Below are 22,853 nucleotides of genomic sequence, written 5' to 3' on the forward strand. Positions count from 1 at the left end.
ACACGGCTAAACTCACACACTTCCACATACTCCTTTCTTTTCGAGACTGATTTGGTAACATTTTACAGTAGAGGTCATTCTGGGATTGAATTTTCAGCTCTACAGCAGCACTTAAAACATGATGGGTTTGAGCAACTGTTTTATACTTATTTTATTTATTTATAATATTTGCAAAATGTGCTTAATTCTTTGCATATTATTATTATTTTAAATTAAATTAAATTAAATTAAATTAAATTAAATTAAATTAAATTAAATTAAATTAAATTAAATTAAATTAAATTAAATTAAATTAAATTAAATTAAATTAAATTAAATTTCTAAACGTGTCAACATTGCAAATAGATTTTTGCTGGGTTTGACCAATTTAACTTTTCAATTTGTAATCATCACAAGTGGTTAAAAATTTCTGATTATTTTGCATATTAACTGCATACAAAACAAGAGTAATAATTATGAATAAGCATACAATTAAAAAATTAAACAAATACATAAATAATACAATTAATAAATTCTAAATAACTAATTAAAAAAATTTAATAAACAATTACAAATTAAGTTTCCAAACAAATAAATTAATAAATTAAAAAATTATTTTTTTTAAATTATAAAAAATATATATATATTATTTATTTAAAAAAAAAAAACTAAACTAGACTAGCTAATTATTTGGATTTTTCTTGGGTTTAACCATAATTCTCATAATGATATTTTGGGAATGAAATACATAAACAACAGCAGTAATCATAAAATATAACATAAAATTTTTATTAAAAAAAGAAATATAAAAAGTAATAAACAATAAAATAATAAATAAATAAGTACAATTATTAAATTATAAACAAATACAATTAAAAATTTAAAATTACTACAAGAAAAGTACAATCACTACAAATGATAAATAAATAATTTAAGGATAAAAATAAACAAATAATATGAACAAACTGTTTGGATCAAACAAATAGAAAAAAAAAAGAAAATAAAACATAACATCCACTTTTTCCTGTAGCCTTTAAGTTTACCACAGAACAAATAAAAGGCATTGGTTATACTTTATTTACAATTTATTACTCCAAGTTAAAGCACTTTTACTCTGGCCACTGGATCTTGCATTGTTTTTAAGTATTATCTTTTCCAGATGCTTTTAAGATGCCCAACTGCTTTTAAACCCAACAACCTGTCTTATGTAAACACCTCTTAAAAAATCTACCCGTTTGTGGTCCGACTGAGTAGTCCATTTTTAAAATGCCCCTTTTTACATCAATAGTGTGAAGCTACTGAAATGCATTTCATTCATTAGAAATTCTAATAACTCATGAATTATGGAGACCAGCATAAAAATGCTGAATCAAATGATTTTTTTCTAAGAGTAAACAAAGTCGGCAATGAACTATGTTTGCATGTAGGCGGTTTTCTAGTAACACGGTCAGTTATGTCATCGTTCAGCTCAGGTTAGGTCAGTGGAAATGAGTTTCTGCAGCAGCTCCGGCACGAGAATGAGCACCGTTTTGATGGAAAACACAAACACAGTCAGACTCAGTCATCCATCACATTGAAACACATGGCTTAGAGCTTGTGTGAAATACTTAACATGTGCGGCTCTATTAGTAACTAGCTAATGCCATCAGCCAACTGACAATATGCACATTATGAGATTTGTAGTCAGTAATTGAAGTCCAATCCCAAATGCCCCAATCACATTTTATATTCGCACTTGTTAGACTGCACAGGAAATGAAACTAGCACAGCCGCCATGTCAACGCTAATGAGATTTTTATAGTGAAAAAGTGAAGAAACTCGCCAAGAAGTACTGCTCTGACACATTTAAGTGTCTGTGTTAAAGGGTTTACAGACACTATCCAGAGCAATGTTTCAGAGATTGATGTTTAAGGGGAATTTGCACAAAGTAGTACTGCATTATTTCCCATCCGTGTGGGAAATCAATCAAACCATTAGCTCTCGTTATCAGACAGTCTCACATTTCACTGTACAGTAAACACAGCAAGACTTCAGATATATGATTTGAGATTCATAAGCTCGCTGTAACCACTCTAAAATGTATTAGGTGGTAAAAGAGGTCCACCATCATCTGCTATTATTTAGATACTGCATGTAGCAGATTAAGCGCAAGCAAAAGTGATTTTAAAAACAAAGCAGAAAACGCCTCGACAAAAATGCTGACTTTCTGCCCCTGCACTGAGAGAAACAAACAGCCTGCCAAGTTCACCTTGACTTAATAAAAAAGACTTAATAAAGCTATGCCACAGAGACTGAATGCTGCGGCTAACGGAGAATAACACACACAAAAAATTGACAGACAGCAAATTGGACCACTAGACAGACTGACAGATCTGACTATAAAACCAACCTGCCAGACAACAGACAGATTAGACAATGAATTAGCCACTAGAAAGACAGTCAGACAAATTACAAACTAGATACACAGACATATAGAGAGATTAGACCAGGGGTTTTCAAACTTTTTGATGCCACTGACTCCAAAATATCTTGATCCCTTTGCAAAGGACACCCTTCCTAAAAACACTTACTCTCTATAGAATAATCGACAGAATGGTAGAATGACAGATAAAACGAAAGAATGAGAGAAAGAGAGAACGATAGAGCCACAGATAGAATGGCATATAGAACAAAAGAACGATGGAATAATGGAAGGAAAGAACAACAGAATGATAGAACAAAAGATCAAAAGAATGATAAAATGATGGAACAAAATGATCCAACGAAGGGACAATAGAACGTCAGACAGACAAAAAGAGAACAACAGAATGAAAGATCTACAGAATGATAGAATGACAGATGGAATAAAAGAACAAAATGATGGATAGAACAAGAGAGACAGATAGACAGGCAGACAAACAGAAGAACAGACAGAATGACAGAGAATGAAAGAATGATAGGTTTTTAGATAAAAAGACAGAACGATAGACACAGAATTATAGAACGACAGACAAGAACAAAAATATTATTAGACAAAATGATAGACAAACAGATTTAAACTCAGATTTAAAAGTCGTGGCCTAATGGTTAGAGGGTTGGACTCCCAATCGAAGGGTTGTGGGTTCTAGTCTCGGGCCGGACGGAATTGTGGGTGGGGGGAGTACATGAACAGCTCTCTCTCCACCTTCAATACCACGACTTAGGTGCCCTTGAGCAAGGCATCGAACCCCCAACTGCTCCCCGGGCGCCGCAGCATAAATGGCTGCCCACTGCTCCGGGTGTGTGCTCACAGTGTGTGTGTGTGTTCACTGCTCTGTGTGTGTGGGGGGAGTGCATGAACAGCTCTCTCTCCACCTTCAATACCACGACTTAGGTGCCCTCGGAGTGCATGAACAGTGTGTGTGCATTTCGGATGGGTTAAATGCAGAGCACAAATTCTGAGTATGGGTCACCATACTTGGCTGAATGAATGTCACTTCACTTAAGAGAACAAAAAACTATAGATAAACAATTAAACAGACATAATTAAACAGACATAATTATAGCTAGAATGACAGAATGATATATAGAACGATAGACATAACAGACAGACATGCAGAATGACAGAATTAAAGATTGACATAAGGACAGATAGACTGACACAGACATATGGACAGACAGATAGACATAGAGACAGACAGACAGACAGATAGACTGACACAGACATATGGACAGACAGATAGACATAGGGACAGACAGATAGACAGACAGACGGACAGACAGAGGGACAGAAAGACACAGGGACGGACAGATGGACAGACAGACATAGGTACAAACTGACCGACACAGACAGGGATGGACAGACAGATAGAGGGAAAAACAGATAGAGGGACAGAAAAACAGACAGACATCGGGACAGACAGACAAAAAAACAGACATAGGGATGGACAGGTGGACAGACAGATAGAGGGACGGACAGACAGACAGATAGATAGAGGGTTAGAAGAACAGACGGCAGATACAGACAGACAGAGGGACAGACGGACAGACAGACACAGACAGATGGACAGAAAGAGGGACAGATGAACAGACAGACATAGGGACAGACTACTGTATGTGGTGTGTGTTTGAAGAAGTTAGTTAGTCCAGCTGGAGATTGATGGTGAAGTGAGAAACCTGTCAGAGATCTCAGCAGGAGTGGGACTGAGACATTTAGTAAAGGCCAGTGCACATAAACGGATGTATACAGGTGTAAACAGAGAAGGCAGTGTTTCATAAAGCCAACAAGTAAATTATTACATTTACATACACACAAATTACCAGCTAATCAGTAAGAAAAAAGCAGAGAGCGGGCCATACAAACACCCACACATTCAGACAGAGAAAGCACTGAAAATGATGAACTGAATAAAAGATAACTGATATAACACACAGCGTTAGACTAATGATAGCAGCCGTATACCTGCTCTACCGATCCATCTACTCGCTCTTACATCAACCCGTTCCCGTTCGACATGCTCATCCTGACTAAACACCCACTAGTGGCCCTCATCAAGACGAAACAGACATGTACACACATACACAAAAACATACAAATGAAATGATGGTGGAAAGCACCTCGGGGGAAGGAAAGCAGAGAAGAAAGACGTCGAAAAGAGCTTCTATGAGAATGTAAGAGAATAGAGAGAATAAACATGTCTCGCACTGACAGTTTTTCAATGATATCTGCTGAGCCAGACACAAGCGAGCAGCGCCTCAGAAAGACAGATTAGGACTGTATATCCGGAACAGAATGAGGGGAGAGATAGAGAGCCCTGTTATCATGCACTATAATCATTTATATTATTTACATAGTTTGGTAATAAAACGAGGAGAATTTGTCACACTAACTAGACAGTCAGGACATGACCGCACCAAGAGGAAGTGCAGATCTGTAGTAGAGAACCACAGAACTACATGTTTTCATAATCGAGCAGTCGTTCTTATTGAAACGCTGCACAATTAAGCTGATTTAGGGTCATGTACGATCAGACGCATTTCTTAGTCGCAGAATGTGGTCTTGTGTAAATAAGAGAAACTTTCTTAAAGTTCAACTTAAAAAATTGACACCATTTCTTTTAAAAGTGCTACCTAATTAAATGCACAGAAGATGCTGTAGGATTTTCTTTGAAACCATTTTCACTCAGAAACACTTGGGGAAAATATATATATTTCGTACTTGAAATAAAATAAATATTTGCTGAAATAAAATATAGATAACATTTTGAGCAACATTTTGTTTTTTAAATCTACTACAAATTACTACAACTACAAATGAAAATTAAAAATAAAATCAGTTTAAATTCACCAATAAACTGCAATTTAATATTGTTTCTTTAACAATTAAACACATTAAATGTAGCAGTAAAACTAATATAAAATTGACGAATAAAGATATACTTATTTAAAATGTAACAAATAATTTATTTTTTAAATGCAACTTCAACTTAATAACAAAATCTAAATATATTTGTACAAATTACATACACACAAACACACATACATATATATATAAAACATCCTTAAATTATTTCCTTGACAAATATTTATTGCAATTAATTCCATTAATAACACATTACACTGCATTTCATGTCCCTAAATTAAAATTATTATAATCCTGACCCATCCCTACTCTGTATTCCTGCAGTCAAACTTTAATTACGCCAATGAGTTAGAGGAGGAGTGGGAAATGGATAAGGGGAATAAAAGAGATGATTCAGGTGACAAGGGAGGAAGAAAGACAGACAAGAGGGAGGGAGATGGAGTCAGTCTGTCAGACATCAGGGGACTGAATCTCTGCTTGGGTGGAAGGAGGTCATTGACAAAGATAAGAACTAAAATAAACACACGGTCTTGACCTTCTCAATATACTTACACAAGAGAGCCAAACAAGAAACAGAAAGAGGGAGAGGGAGGGGGGCTTCATTTCTTGCTTTTGTGTTACGATTTATGAAAGAAATAAGGAGTTCGCAAGAAGCGACGCAGAGAGAAACAAAACAAGAGGGACTGGAGATACAGAATGGGCGGCAGTGGAAGACAGGGGGCAGAAAGCCAATTTAGCTTTCACAAGTAATCATTCTGCTAAGCCCTTTTACAGCGCAAGAACAGAGATATGGGTTTTCTTTCTGCCTGACAAGGCCATTTATGTTTTTTTCTCCAGGCTGATGCATTAAAACCCTTCCATTGTTCTGAATCTCAGCAGAGAAAACGCTTTAAATCGAAACCAATTCATGAGCGAAATCGCCAAGGAAATGCCATCAAGGTAAAGGAAAGCGTTTGATAAGAAGAATGTCAATGGAGAAGTTGTTAAAGAGAGACACAGAACACCTTGGACCAGGTGACTGGGACTTAATGCCATGTTTTCTTTTGTTTTTGCATGGAGCATTTGGACAGAAACTGAACGTGATGCATTTTATATCCTATACTATTCGTTATGCATAGTATGCAATATATGGATTAGTTGATTAAAATCATAGCAGGTAATATACAGAAGCCTAAATATCATACAGAGATACATAATCTGTTGTGCCCAGTTCAGGCATACTATTTTCAGCTTATTTCAGATAATGATTTAAGGCTAATATTACCCTCAAACCCTTGCTTCAGAGGATGACGAGCTTGTGAGGGCAATTTAACTTGTAGAAAAAAGGTGAAAAAATGCAAGAACAAAAGCATGAACCTACAGTACAAGTTGCATAGCACATTTTGAGGACTTTGATACATATACACATAATGACCAGTCACTTTATTAGGTACACCCGTTCAACTGCTTGGTAACACAAATTCCTAATCAGCCAATCACATGGATGAAACTCTAGGTGTAGTGAAGACCACTCGCTGAAGTTCAAACCGAGCATCAGAATGAGGAAGAAAGGGGATTTAAGTGACTTTGATCATGGAATGGTTGTCTGTGCCAGGCGGGCTGGTCTGAGTATTTAAAAAACTGCCGATCTACTGGGATTTTCACGCACAACCATCTCTAGTGTTTACAGAGAATGGTCAAAAAAAGGGAAAATATCCATTGAGCGGCAGTTGTGTGGAAGAAAATGCCTTGTTGATGTCAGAGGTCAGAGGAGAATGGACAGACTGGTTAGAGATGATAGAAAGGCAACAGTAACTCAAATAACCACTCGTTAGAATTTGGTGTAAAGAACATGAAAGCATGGATTCATCCTGCCCTGTCTCAGTGTTTCAGGCTGGTGGTAGTATAATGGTGTGGGGGATAATTTGTTGGTACACTTTGGGTCCCTTAATACCAACTGATCATTTAAAATGCCACAGCCTACCTGAGTATTGTTGCTGACCATGTCCATCCCTTTATGACCACCATGTACCCATCTTCTGATGACTACTTCCAGCAGGATAATGCACCATGTCATAAAGCTCGAATCATCTCAGACTGGTTTCTTGAACAAGACAATGAGTTCACTTTACTTAAACAGTCTCCACATTCAGCAGATCTCAATCCAATAGAGCAGCTTTGGGATGTGCTGGAACGGGAGATTCATATCATGGATGTGCAGTCGACAAATCTGCAGCAATTGTGTGATGCTATCATGTTAAAGTGGATCAAAATCTCTGAGGAATGTTTCCAACACTTTTGTTGAATTTATGCCATTATTAAGCCAGTTCTGAAGACAAATGTTGGTCCAACCCGGAACTATAGCAAGGTGTACCTAATAAAGTGACCAGTGAGTGTGTGTATTATATGTGAAATATTAATACATTTTAAAGTGACTTTTACATTTTACATTTTAAAAACACTTGTAAATGTTTTCTATGTAAACGCACAGTTATTAAATATTCAATATAATAAATAAATGTATCTGTGTAATCCAAAACTTCAGCATCATTACTCCAGTCTTCAGTGACACATGATCCCTAAGAAGTCGTTCTTTTTATTTTTTTTGTTTTATTTGTATTATAAGTGTTGAAAACAGCTGTAATGCTGAATATTTCTGGGGTAACTGTAAATCTTTATTTTCCTTCACTTTTTCATGAATAGAAAGTTTCAAAAGAACAATTTTTATTTGAAACAGATATTTTTGTAACATTTAAAAACATATCCAATGTCCTTTTTTCTTCATAATATTGCATAAATACTTGAGATTTATTTTTATCCAAGAAGTATTTTGGCACTGTAATAGCTTTTCTTTTTTTTTTCAGCTGTCAAGCTTTAATTAGCTTGCTATGATTAATAAACTCTGCTGGCTGTTCAGTTCTGTTCTGACTAGTAAGTTTTGCACATTCCTAGTACTTAAAAGGTGTTCAGCCAAAAAAATATATATATATATATATATATATATATATATATATATATAACATTCTGTCATCATTTACTCACCTTCATGTCACTACATGACTTTTCTTGTTCTGAGAACATATGTTGAAGATCCCTGGAGTCCAAACAACATTGGACCCCATTGACTTTCATTGTATGCAAACACTCGACTTTCTCAGAATATCTTCTTTCATGTTCCACCGACTAAAGAAATTCATACAGAAATATGACAATTTCCATTTTCGGGTGAACTATCCCTTTAAGCGTGTAATGTAGGCATGCAAATCAGAATGCAGTAAACGACTAGAGGAGTGAAATTAAGAAGGAAGGAACAAAGCGAAGGGGCTGATGTGGGTGTAGACAGTGAAGGAGAAAGACAAAAGACAGAAAGAACATGCAAAAAACAGAAAGGAGAAACAATGGAGACAGAAAAAAGGAAAAGAGAGAGAGCAGGAGATAAAAGGGAGAGGGACGAGCGAGAAGAGGAGGATCCGATGAGAGAACACTGTAGGCGACAGTAATTGCTTCGTCTTGCTCTGCTGCCCATATATGGTAATGGAATGTGTGACTGAGAGGGGGTAACCTGTGTGAGCCCAGAGCATCCCACACACACACACACACACACATGCTGCAATCAGACACGCTGATTACAAAACGCATTAACACTCAGAAATGAGACGACAGACACTCAGAAATAAACACTCAATAGGAAAAACCTTACAAGAGCTCCTGAAACACAGGAAGAGACAAGAGAAACTGTCAAATTAAGTCCACACGTAACTGCCATCATCACACAAAATGACCTTCGCAGCCCATTTTACTTCTGTCACGAGTGCAACAGGATATTCAAGAAGACAACATGCATTGGGAATCGAGTGTATTGCAAGTGTCTGACACCAAAAAAAATTCAACAGTCAGGATGATGAAAAGAAGGGATCAAAAAAAAAGTTTGATAAAAACACTGATTTTTTTATTTACAAAAAAAAAAAAAAATATTATTAATTAGGCATAAAGGTATTCAATAGGCGATTTGAAAACTGATGTCAAAATGCAGAAGTTACAAAGCAGCTAATTTGCTGAATTTTAATGCCATGTGTGAAAAAAGCTGTAAGAGTAACACCTTCTAGCACGTAGGAGGTTAGGATCTGTTATGATCAACATTCATTTTTATACCGTTTACCTTTTACAAAAAAAAAAAAGATTTTCAGTATTTCATCACATCAAATTAATTTTATTCTAAATGGCATCTAATTTTGTTGAACAATATGCAGAAGTAAACAAATATTCAAATATAGATGGATGGATGTTTCATAAATATATAATATGAAAATATAAAAATTTAAACGAAAATATAAATTTGAAATGAAGATGGGATATATATACACACACACGCATACATACTGTATATGTACATACATACATAACATTTCATATACATTTATATTATATTCATTTAAAATATATTCATGTTATATATTCAAGAATTGTAACGTGTTTGGATTAAAATTGTTTGGAAAAGATGCAATGCCACTTCGTATCAATTACAGATGTATATTTACCGCAAAAGGTAATCCAGAAATGTAACTGCAATGTAACAAGTCTGAATGTGGTTAGAAAAGTCAACAGGGTCTTTAAAGAATGTCATAGACCAATGGATTAATGTACCTGCTTTTCTGACATCAGCACAGGCCACTAAAAAGCCCATATTGATCAGCTACTATATTAATATAAACCAGTATAAAACTGCACTCTGCTTACATTGCATTAGCTGACGGCATGCATTCTCATTAACGCAGATATTTTAAAAGCAGTGATTGTGAAACAACCTACTTCCCACAAACACTCACTCACATATAAACAAACACCTAGTTATGGCCCCTGTGTGCTGTACGAGCATGACTCATCCCATCAGACATGAGGCAGAGGTCGCCAGCATAGTGAGTCTTGGCTATCTTCTCCGCTCCTGCAAGTGCTGGGCATCTGGAAGGGCACCAGGCAACCTCAGCTCCCTGGCACGCCAAGGACGCCCACATGACCGGCCCGGCTTGTGTGCCAGCTCAGGACCCCTGCATAGACTCAGCAAGATTTGACAGCATTCTGTTGTGCTCATCTGTGAAGGACTCGCCACAGAACCAGTGCTGAGGGAAAACACAGAATGTCTTCTTGATGCTGGTCCTCAAGCAAAATGTAAAGTATTACACGGCAAAGGCAGCATAACGCTGAATATATAGCAGAAAATGTGCAATATACTTCAAACTGTCCATATTAATTAACTGAATATACATTGCTAGTCTCATCGTGAATGATTCAACACTGCATGTTATTGCAAAGTATTGCTAAAATGCAATAACTAGCTCTGCCTCTGAAATGATCATCATCTTTTGGATGATGTCACCAAGTACCCGTTTTTAAAACCCTCCCCCTCCACACTGAAAAAAAAAACTGCATGGTGTGATTTAGGGGGTTTATATGACACTATTTTCAACTAAAAGCTTTATGCTGTTTGGCTGTTCATTTACACGACAGAGGAGTTTTGAAGGCTTGAAAATGAGTTTTAAAGTGCAAGTTTTTGAAACCGACACGGTTATCTTTGTGTAAACTACAAAAACACAAATTTGTGAAAACTGTGCCTTCATGTGCATGTAACTTACATATTCAGTCTATAGGTATGTGCAGAGACACATAATGTTTCTTTACAAAGTGACATCGACCTATACTGGCATGGCATGAATAATATCACATTTTTAATCATTTTAGCGGAATGAGAATCATTTTAATAGCTTTGACATCTATATGCAAAACCTTTCAAAAATGCAAAGCAAAAACTTTTGTTTTTAGTAGTGCCAATACACTGATATTTAATATTACATCTTTAAACATGCAGTTAACTGTAACTGTAAAATAATAAACAATAAATTCACAAAATACTTATTATAGTGTTGATCTAATTTAAAAATACAAGTTAAATATAATTTATACAACACAGTTAACTTCAGGAGTGGCTTGGTTCTAGGAATGTGACAGATGTAGCTATTGATGCGCTGACTCCTTGTGAAGCTCTCCCAAGTTCTTGAATCAGATTTTTTTGTCCTTCCCGTCAATTCTTTATGACTATATTTTGATACAGCACTCTGTGAACAGCCAGCCCTTTCAGCAATGACCTTCTGTGGCTTACCCTCCTTGTGGAGGGTGTTGATGATTGTCTATTGGACAACTGTCGAGTCAGTATTTTTCCCCATAATTGTGGTTGCATGTTCTAAATTAGCCCAAGATGTACCCAGTTATTTATACTCAAAATTAATCAAACTAATCAAGCTCAAAATGGAATATTCAAATTTTCAGAGATCCTGAATTTTTAATTTTCCTAAACTAGAAGTAGTAATTATCAGAATTAAAACAAAAACCTTGAAATATTTCAGTTTGTGTGCAATGAATCTTGATTATAAGAAAGTTAGCTTTTTTGTTTATTCAATTACAAAAAATAAAGAACTTTTCCATGATATTAAAAATATTTTAGATGCACCTGTATATGCATTTTCCTGCCCTACATTTAATTGAATATCCAGTTTATAGAAGTACAACAAGCTGCAAATTGTGTTTTATGATGACTAAGACCCTTCAGAACAGCCAAAAGCAGAAGAAATTAAGAAATCATTCTCATGGGAGAGACATTATCATGTAAAGGCAAAGTTTACACTTTTTCTGCACTGCCATTTCATTTGCTCATGCTAACAAACAACACTGACTTTATGTACAATAAACAATCAAATGTAAGATAAAAAAGCATTTGAAGCCCATTGTGCTTGTGTTTTGCTATTTATTTCACAGCAAAAAAATATACTCAACAAGAACACCAAAAATAAAGAAGGGCTTACGTTATATATCAATAATGAAGACGATCAGTAAAAGTGGTCTCTATAATGACACGTGACTGCAAAGACATTTTTCTTAGGAACAACATAGACAGTAGACAACGTATACAATTTATCACAATATCAAGAGGAATGTTAGGAAAGAATTAAGAAGTCTTAAAGACCCCTTTAAGCTAATGTGTGTAATTTAACAGCATTAAGGTGACTTAACTAAATTCCACAATAAATGGTTTTCACTGACAGGCCCTAGTCTTCTGCTGGATGCACAAAATGGACAGAATTTTTCTTTAAAGCTTTAAATATCACAATATACACAGCCTAATCAGGACATGCTTCATCTGCGTAATCAAGTCTTCAAAAATAGGTCTAAATATGTCATGAATGAGACGCGGCCTACGGCGGTGCTTATGCTAAACAACTAGTGAAGAAGAGCACTGAATCCCACCTCCCTTCATTCTCCTCTCCTCAAGTACAGCTGTCAGGAAGAGCGTTTGATAATATATGCCAAAAAAAGAGCCTTATTTGTGCATTAAAGGTATTAGAATTGACACCTTCGAGTTTAGTTTCATGCATTAATGCAATGTAGCATTGTGACTCATCAGAGAGACTGATTGTTTCTAACACATTTACTTCATTATTTCAGGTATAACACTGTCCATCTACAGCTCAATGCAAGTTTGAGAGCCGTCACTCAAACAACAACACTTCAAATGAAACATCTGACGGGTTGCATTATTATGTTACAATGAGCTTGTTTTTGTGTTGAGTAATATTTGATGGGAGTCAAATACTGAATCCCTCAAAGCAGGATTCAACAGGACACAGATGTTTGGATGCTGACATTCAGAAGAAATGTGATTGTGAAGGTGGACCCGCATATTTACGAACGACAACATCCGTATGCACCTTAATCTAATTGTGTAATTAACCAGAAGGCTAACAGCTGAAGAAATGATACTGTACATAATATCACATGAAATCGGAGGAAATCCTGGTCCAATGCCAGCATGGGTATGGGTGGGATTACACTATAAACTGGTTTTGCTTCACCAGATTTTATATTGAGGCCTGAAGCAGAACCAGTTTATGAGAAATTCTAGTAATGATGTTGGGAGCTGTGAAAAAGAAGTACACTTCAGCATACTTGTAAAAAGTGTACTTATTATGGAAACAATATACTAAACTATACAATATGTTAATATGCTATTTAATAAAAGAATATACTTAATGTATTTTTGGAATACTTAAATGATTAAGACGCAATCAGCCGAACTTTAAGTTGCTTTTTTTTTTTTACATCTTTTTCATTTCATAATTTTTTTTTATTTTTTAATCATGTACCATCAAATTTTAATTATCTTCTGCATTACAAACCAAATTAAATGCAATTGCATCAAAATCCAACATTTAAATGTATTAATATTGCTATCAACTGTATAGGCCCGACTATATACTAAATTATTAACATGACACGAACTGGAAAAAGTTATATTTTTGCTTTGAAAACATCAGTTGAAAATTCAGCCTCGCCTTTTATTTTCACCACAATTCAATACCGCCGTTCCAAGAAATGAGTTCTTCTCCAGCCTGAGGAGGGCTTTCATGTTCAACATCCTCCTTAGGATTCGGACCACGCTTCCTAATGAAGCAGGAATTAACCTCTGTCATCGGACTTAAAGTCAATTTCCTTTGGCTCTTCTCTCTTTCTTTCCATCTATCACCGTTCTGAGAAATGGAGCAGGATTTGACACTCACCGATGTGAGAAAGTGAGACAGAGAGAGAAATGGGAATAAGACAGCCTGAGAATAGCCTTGGTTATGACAGTACGGCCAAACTTTGGAAACTTCTGGGCTTCGGAAACACAGCAGTGTCTAGATCCGAGAGCAGTCACCTGTGCAGTGTCAATGTGCCTGACACTCAACCCACCGTGAGGTTTCATATGACGGACAGATAGCTATCGGACGGAAGAAACGGGGAAAATGAGTGTGCCAATCTTTTGCGAGACCCCTCACACGGGACCGAGAATGAGAAAAAAGATTAAAAGAAGAGGAAATGGAGACTTTGTCCTCAGGAGAGACATCAAAACTTCATGTAGTCCTGTTTTGCAGACATACTTTGTGGTTTGTTTTCCATCTGAAATAAAATCCATCTGTCTTTTTTTTTACACAAGCTGTGTATAAATGGAGCATTTTACCTGCTGTCTTTCCGCTAACTCAGGCAGGCATCCTCTGAGGAATCCATTCACATCCAGACAGGAATGTCTGTGACTGTGCTGCATTATGTTTTCACAATATTTCTCATTTATTTGGGGCGGCAGTGGCTCAGTGGTTCATGTAGGTTGTCTACAAACCGGAGGGTTGGTGGTTCAATCCCTGGCTCCATCTGACCAAGTGTCGAGGTATCCTTGAGAGAGACATCTAACCCCAGCAGCTCCCGGCGAGCTGGATGGTGCCTTGCTTTGGACAGCCATGGGTCTGTTGAATGTGCTATATAAATGCAGTCCATTTATATTAATCTTTGTTGGATACAGTGACCGAAGCTCAATTTCTTGTTTTGATGCCCAGTGCACCTTCATCATGGATTCAGACATTTTAACCTATTTCCAGAACATAAACAGTTCCATATAATGTAATGTAAAAGTCCCATTTTAGTAAAAATGGCAGACATCCCAATCCCATCTGAATCAGTTGACGAAATCACAGACATCAGCTGTTAACAATTATAACTCCAACATCATTTGGAAAACTTATCTCCTACAAGAAGTGCATATGTGATCAGATTTGTCTGCGATCAAAAATTTCAATCTGAACGAACTGAAAACATTTTAGCACATTCTTCCAAGAACAGTGTATCTGTTTTACGAGTATTTCATGCAGATTTCTATAGCCTTGTACTCCATTATCTGTCAAAAAATTCAATTTACTACCCTGCATCTGCAACTTAAAATGAACTTTAAAAGAGCAAAACCTCGGCAACAATATTTTCTTCAGTGTGTCTGGGTCTTTCCACATAATCCTATGTATTTTTCTAGATTTGCAAGCACGTATGTGAGCCTGGAAGTGGACAGAGCGTTTGTGAAAAATGTGCTAGTGGAGAGTGTGTTGCCATGCCTGGATATACAGTATTGCAATTTTAGTCTCAGTATCCAGAGAAGTGTGATTCTGCAATTCTTCAGTCTGCAGAACCCCATCTGTTCCCGCTCAGTTACTGAAACCTTTTTTAGCCATTTCCATCACTACAAAGAGCTGAACAAACTTACAGTAATATACAACTGCCAAGTCAGCTGGAACTAAAAAGCAGAAACACACACACACACACACACACAGAAGGACTAGGGCATCATAGTCAGCCACTCATATAAACATTTATGAAATTTCCCCAGGAAAGTCATTTTCCCTAACACCATGACTGGAGCTCTGAGGAATCCTCAAGAAGCATTAGCCTTCCACCCTTCAGCTCAGAGCTTTGCATGCCAGCAACTCCGGGAATTCTCTCCAGGGTTTAAGGCTGCAGCTTGAGACATGCCTGTCATCTCAATTCACCAAAATAAACTTAAAAACCATACAGGAGATATAATTATTTATTTCGCTTTGTTTAATCCCAAGGTCTTAGAATAACAGCTCTGGATGGAAGTCATTTTTCATTAACTGGGTACAAGCAAAATATCAAAATAACAGGTCAGAAATCATGTTCCTCTGCTGAATCTACATTGTTTATATGGTGACTTCTCAACATCTTTTCAACTGACATGTTAGGAGTTACTTTATGACATGCTCAAGGTCTTGCTGTCTACAGTTCACTGGTGAATGTCAATCTAAAGAAAAAGACATGTTTGTCTTTCATCAGATTGTGACCGCGTACACAAGCAAAAACAATTCCCATCTTTTTTTCACATTTTATTCAGAAATGTCACATTATGGAAGTAAAATGAGTTAAGAATGCACTTGTTGACTCTTGAAAAGAGCTTGTTAAAAAAAAGCTTTTAAAAATCAAAAACGTGCCATTATTCAATTCCTTGCAAAATGATCACAAAGGCTCAAAGCAAGGGACTCAAAATATAAAAAAAATATTTTTTTAAAGTTAGAAAACCACAGTTCTACTGCCTCTAAATAGCTTATATGGTCTTTTTTCAAAGTTGCTTAAGTCAAATTTAAAAAATGACACTATTTATTTTCCTACACACATTATCTCTTTGCTCATTTTCATAATCTTTCGCCAAACTGTGACATCTTGCACATTTCAATCAATTCCCACCTTTTTTTCTTGTCAAATATTGTTTCATTCAGATACACAATGTACATGTTACATCATGGAAGTAAAATGGCTTGGAAATTCCAATTTTAATCAAAAACATTCCAATGCTATTATTCAATTCCTTGCTAACAGATCTCAAACTCCCAAATCATCATTCCACAAATATTAAAAATGTCAAAAACAGAGCAAAAAAAAAAGTTCCTCTAATTCTTTTCTGGTCATTTAAGCAAAACATGAAAACAAAACTGACAACATTTACTGTTGTCTTCATAATCTTTCATCAAACTGTAACAATTTACAATCCAATCAATTCACACATTTTCTTTCCTCATTAAATATGGTTTCATTTAGAACACAGAGTCACATTATGGACATGAATGGGGTTGCAAACACACTTGTTGACTTAAAAAAAGAGCTTTTAATCAGAAACATTCCAGTACTGTTCCTCAATTCATCTTTGTTAATGTTAGTTAATGAAAATAAAGTTCATTGTTAGTTCATGCTTATTCACAGTGCATTAACTAATGTTAACAAGCACAACTTTTGATTTGAATAATGCATTACTAAGTGTTTAAATTAATGTCAACTAAGACTAATAAATGCTGTAGAAGGATTGTTCTTGCTTAGATCATGTAAACTAAACTAACATTAACTAATGGACCATTATTCTAAACAGTAACCCATCTCTCAGATTAAAAGAACAAGATGAGAAAATGAGATCCTGTAAGCCACTTTTTTAGATGACACAAATTTATTGTTGGTAATGAGGTTAACAGTGCTGTAAATTACAGAGGTCTGCTGAGGTGGAAGCACGGTTTCTATTAAAAAGATAGATTACTCACATAAAGGCATACAGACATGTTTGAAAGTGTGCCCGCACAATTAAAAGCAGCGCATTAACGGCGCGGGGCTAAGAAAGTCAATCATGCAGCGAGCTTCTGAAGAAGATCAGACGGTAATTAAGGCAATTTCAGCTCCTCCCTCAAGAGGATCTCAATGAATCAGCATAGTTTGCGCTAGCTCAGGCAAATGCTGTTAACAAGTAATGCCCACCGCCAATGCTTCTGACGGATGCTCACCTGCATGCATGGACGTGTTAAACTAATAAAAGTCAGATTTCAATATGCACTCATATTTCTCATCAAACTACCTTGATCAAATTACACTGGGTAGTCTATGCAATGCACATTAATGTTATAGCTCTACACTCAATTATTCAGACGTTTCTCCAAGGATTCCTGTGAGCAATAAAAACACACAGAAATGAGATGGTTCTACTTACAAGAAACATAATTGAGAACTCCATTAAGTCATCTTAGCAATCAAAGAGCAGCATTTATGAGCTTAATCCAGCACCAATCCAGCTGACAGATGAAAGGACAGCTAACCTGAATTTTAAGACAAGTTAAGCCGCAAAGAAGAACTAGATTTGCATTTTCCCTAAGGAAAAAAATAGCTTTTGCACAGCAACAATCGAAAGAATGATTTAAGTAAGTCTAGATTTTAGGCTTTGGTGCTGTGCTTACACAATGCCACAACAGAGTCCATGTTTGTTTGGGTTTTTTTGTCAAGTATACAAGTCAAAATCTGCTAAAATGTAAATAATTTTAACAAATAATGTAAAAATTTAGTATTTTTGGAAAAGTGAAAACAACTGAGAAGAGAAATAACTAGGTTTCACGAAAATCTAAAGCACTAACCAACTGTTTATAGCTGTAAACTTATTACATCTTTCAGCACACGCCTGAACCCTATACATTTCAGTTTGATGTCAGTCAAAATGTTTGAGGTATATCAATGCAGCACAGCAGTGAGATGGCTTTTCGCTCTCTGCTTTTAAGACTAAAAGAAATGAAGTCACTGAAAATTTTAAAAGAGGGTGGAAAAACCCTTTGAATGAGCCCAGGGTCATGAAAAAGCCTGATCTCAGAGCCCACACACAAAAAAAATCCCTCTCTTTAGCCTTCATTTTATCAGGCACAGTGGTTGATAAGACGATATAGCTAGCCTTCAGGAGTCCTCCAGCCTTCACTAACGGCACCAATGTCCACCAGAAGGACAGAGAGAGAGAGAGAGAGAGAGAGAGAGAGAGAGAGAGAGGATGTTCGGGAGTCAAAGAGACAGGGAGACAGAGCGTATCTCTTACACGCCGTGAGACAAACAGATAAATCGGGAGGACGGACGGACGGAGACACAGAACAGATTTTCCATCTGTTCTATGGCAACATCTGATTCCCCGTTTACAACTGAAGTCCAGCGAGCAAACATTTTTCAGTTTTTGTACACTCTGGAACTCAAGTCATTTCAAATATATAATCTACATTACAAAAGAGACCACAGAAACAGCTCGTAGACAGTAGGGGCCAAAACGATGTATAAACTGTGAGACAGGGGTAAATCGAGGACAGACGCACTCTCCTGTGCTCCACTCTACACACAGTCATAAACAATGGAAGTGGAAGAGACTGAGGGTCTTACAGGCGACCAATCACTAAAGCCACCAGAAGAAAGGCTTGAGACGGAGCTCTGAATGCACGGCGGGAGAAAAAAGGAGGAGGGGTGCGAGGAAAGGGCACTCAATCAAAGGCCAGCGATTTGAGTCCCTCTTGCATGCTCAACGAGGGGAAGACAGAGAAAGGTTTCTTGTGAAGGTGTGAGTTTCATTCTGCGCTCTCTTTTGGACAATGCAGACTCTGAGGTCTTTTGTTCTTGGGAACCTGTTGGCATAGAAGTGCATTGTTCAGCAGGGAGAAAAAAGGAGTACAAGAAAACTACATTATCACGCTTCTGTGCAGGAGTTGCTCTTTGCCGCTGCACTGACATTTGTTGCTTCTGACAGTAATGGAAGACCAAAGGGAGCCAATAAGGAAAGCATCTACTTCCATTTGTCGTGCTTCCCTGATCCCAAACCGAATTAAGCACTCAGCAATAATGTTTTAAACTCCCCTCAAAGACTATAAAACAAGATGGATGCCATCAGATCCCCAATGAAAAGGGGTCTCCATGACAACTGCAAGAAACCTTCACCTCACCCCTGAAGATGCCTTTAGAGAACTAATACACAAACCTTTGACACGTACCAACAAGATTAATGGGCAAGCTGAAGTCTTGCATGCATGGTAATAACCCTCCGCTCGTCTTGAGATGTAAAAAGCCTTATCCCATGAAGAAATTAATAGAGGCGAACCCCAGAGTGTGCCCACGCGAGTTGAGCGGCACTGGAATCTTGGCATGACTAATTGTGGTGCTACGATTCATCCATCCATCCAAAACTCATTTATCCAACGACCAAGACGCTCCTGTTTCTTGTGAAATATGTGCACAGGGACCGCTCAAGATCGGGATTCGTTTACAGACACCCCATGCCAGCATCACGTTGAGCTTCCCTGACCATGTACTATGCAATAAAACTATTTAAGAGAATGTGCACACTGGTTTGAAACTAGTCTGAAACTGGTTTGAAAACCACCTGATCAGTTGTCAGGGTTGAAAACAGTGTCCCAACAAGTGGAAGAGCGGCAAGTGCAAAGAGTGCAAATAAAGGGCAAAAGAGCAACACATTAGGAAGAGTATTAAAAACTGCTCTTCATATCTCAGTCATATTTTTTTGGCATTTAAGTGCCGTTCACACCAAGAACTGTAACTGATAAATATAAATAGTGTGATTAATACCAATAATAACAGTATCGTTAGAATCAATTTCAGAGTGTCAGATTTTGTTTTATTTCAGCTGATGAACAATAAAAACATTGACAGCCAACCAGAATCCATCTGAACATTAAAAAGCTTGAGAATTTAAAGAGGTAGAAGACAAAATTGCACGAGCGATTAAAATAAACAGAACTTTGTCTTTCGTTGGTTTGGACGATAATATAGTTATTATAGCCTAGTTATCTTTAGAATTATAATTCTTTATTTGAATGATTTTATTGCACAAATTAGCTAGTTCAAACCCGATTCTTCTGCATGTTGTTTGTTGATACTGGACACGGCTTCGTACGAAAATGTTTTTGGAATCATAGGTAGGCTACAATCATGAAAAACAATGCAAATAGTTGCATAAAGTACACACTATGTTGCCAAAACATGTAACATGAGTCTTTAAATAGGCTATTCGCAGAGCTTCAGTCCTGCAGTGTAGCCTCGGCTTACACAGAACCACAGACATGTCTCTCCTTATCAGAGGAAAGCAGCCCCTCTGAGACGCCATCGAATCACTGTGATGTTCAAACCACCAGGGAAGAAATGTCTAGGACCATCACCACATGCAAGACTAGTGTGGCAAATATGGGGAACAGTAACTTAAAATGCTATTTTATTACGGTGGTATCTCAAAACAGCAGAAGACTTGCATTAAATTCAGACATCATTGCATTTTGAAGAGTTACAGTCAGAAGAAGCACAGACCTGTCATAGACCTTTAAAGTGTTAGTAACTAAACCCTGTTGCATTTCTTGCCACCACTGTGCAATATAATACATATAACAAAATATATAAATACATGTAAAAGTTTCAAACTGTACAGTAGGTGATTAAGAAAGATAATAAAATTACACCTGCTCCCTTGCAGTCTAAGAAAAAACGACAGGCCACACCTTGCGTAACATGGCGCACGAGAGCATGGATACGGGTTACGGTCATTGGCTCTGATTAAGTTAACCAGGATAACCTAGAATAAGCAGGTAAAGCTGCAGGAATCGGCGCGCGCCAGCGTTACGCACGCATGCAACTTGCGTATCAATATAGCTACACTTGGGACGGGCGACGTCATGTTAAGCGCTCATTGAAGGTAAACATCGTGCAAAAACGCGGCTTTGAAAACAGTTTCAAAACCGGGCGAGCAGTAAAAAGATTAACCCACAAGTTACTGTGTCACATTACCTTGGCTGGACAGCAGACACGCGCCGAGAATCAGGCAACAGTTTATCATCGTAACGGCGCTCATTCCGCTCTCGTCCGCGGGAGGTTAAACAAATCCTGGAAACTTTAGCATAAAATCTCTTTTACTTTGCGAAGCGAACCGGAGGCGGTGTGCTGAGGCTCGTCAGATCGCAATCTCAGTCTACTGTCTGCTCCCACTGGTGGTAAAGCCCGGAGTGTGTTCAGGTATGTTATGATGCCCGTGGTGCTGCCGAACGCCGTTGAGTCCTCCTGCCTGACGCGACGCGCTCACTCGTTCTGTTCGAGCGCGAGCGAGAAGGATAGAATTGTTCGTGATGTGATGTCATCGTCGCGTCACGCCGAAGTGGGAATGGAACGACAGTGAAGTTTAGAACTTGTGGATTGGGCTACTAACGTCCAGATAGTCTGTTTTTACGCGTTTTGTGCGAGATTATAATCAGTATGCGAAATTTACCGGCGATTTAGTCAAAAAGCACCCAGGTAAATTCCCCTGGTTTTTACCTAACGTTTGATGCGGCGTAAGTTAGTCTAATATATAATATTCTGTATTAAATAAACAGTACAATTATACGTGGCGCCTCGAAATAGTTCATATATTTAGAGTAGGCTATAGTCTGTTTTGGTTGTACTATTCTGTTTGCATTCTATTGCACTATTCTGAATCAAAACTGACACAATACACTTTAATATCTAATTAGATTAACTATTTCTGTGAATCTAATCAGATGTTTAAGTATATTGTGACAGTACGTTTGATGTTTAATGTCCAAACAGATTGTAATGTCTATTTAGATTCACTATTTCAGTGAATCTAATTAGATATCATAGCCTATTGCGACAGTAAACAGCTGTATAATCTAACAGTGAACGACCGATTATGTAAAGTACATTATAGTAGAGGGTTTTCCTGCCATCATGGTTCCATTTGAGAATTTATTTCAATTAATTGCATCATCTTAATAACATAAGTGGACGGCACACTGTTTATATGTGGTTCAAAAAATATGCCCTCATAAATGGTGAATGGTAAATGCCTCTGAAATTCAATTCCAGGGAGCGACTATTATATTAAACAATAAACAAAAAGTTAATTTCCCACACTGGCAAAACTGTCAGACAATATAAATCAGAAGTCTTGGCTTTTTGCATGTTCTTGTCGTTTTTAATGAATCTGAACTTGTTCGTTCCTCTGTTTTAAACGCATTGCCTGACGTGCTTCATACTTGGGACACGGACGCCCATAACTACAGTTGATCGACTGTCAAAACAATACGATTTATTCAAATAAGGAGATATGAAGGACGGGGTTGATGCATTCAGTGCTCTTCTCCTCTGGGAATGGCCTGCATGCTAATCAGTGACCTCGCTCTGCCATCTATTGACTGATCTGCGCAATTACGCGCTCACGTTCATTAGCATTCGGAGCGCGAGAGATCTCTGTCAAATGAAATACAGCGTCCCCTCGATTTTGCATAACCGGCTGCTTACGTATGTTTATAGTTTAGACTAGAAGATCGACTTGACAAACTTTGAAGCTGGTTGACAAAGTATTGCCTGACAGTTCAAA

General features: G+C 37.2%; 1 protein-coding gene across 4 annotated transcripts in view; it reads right to left on the reverse strand.

Annotated features, from left to right (window-relative positions):
- Nucleotides 1–21,686, reverse strand: part of LOC127935725 (nectin-2) — a 149,113-nt gene extending 127,427 nt beyond the window's left edge. Inside the window, exon 1 of one of the 4 annotated variants that reach the window (XM_052533835.1) lies at nucleotides 21,266–21,686. In XM_052533835.1, the coding sequence (XP_052389795.1) occupies nucleotides 21,266–21,329 (64 nt within the window). In that variant the 5' untranslated portion in view covers nucleotides 21,330–21,686. Of the gene's footprint in view, nucleotides 1–8,320; nucleotides 9,022–21,265 lie in introns of those variants that run through there. The other 3 variants (XM_052533836.1, XM_052533834.1, XM_052533837.1) reach the window with 3 other exon arrangements.
- Nucleotides 21,687–22,853: the final 1,167 nt, after the last annotated feature.

The sequence above is a fragment of the Carassius gibelio genome, chromosome A19 (assembly GCF_023724105.1).
Source record: "Carassius gibelio isolate Cgi1373 ecotype wild population from Czech Republic chromosome A19, carGib1.2-hapl.c, whole genome shotgun sequence".
NCBI lineage: Eukaryota > Metazoa > Chordata > Actinopteri > Cypriniformes > Cyprinidae > Carassius > Carassius gibelio.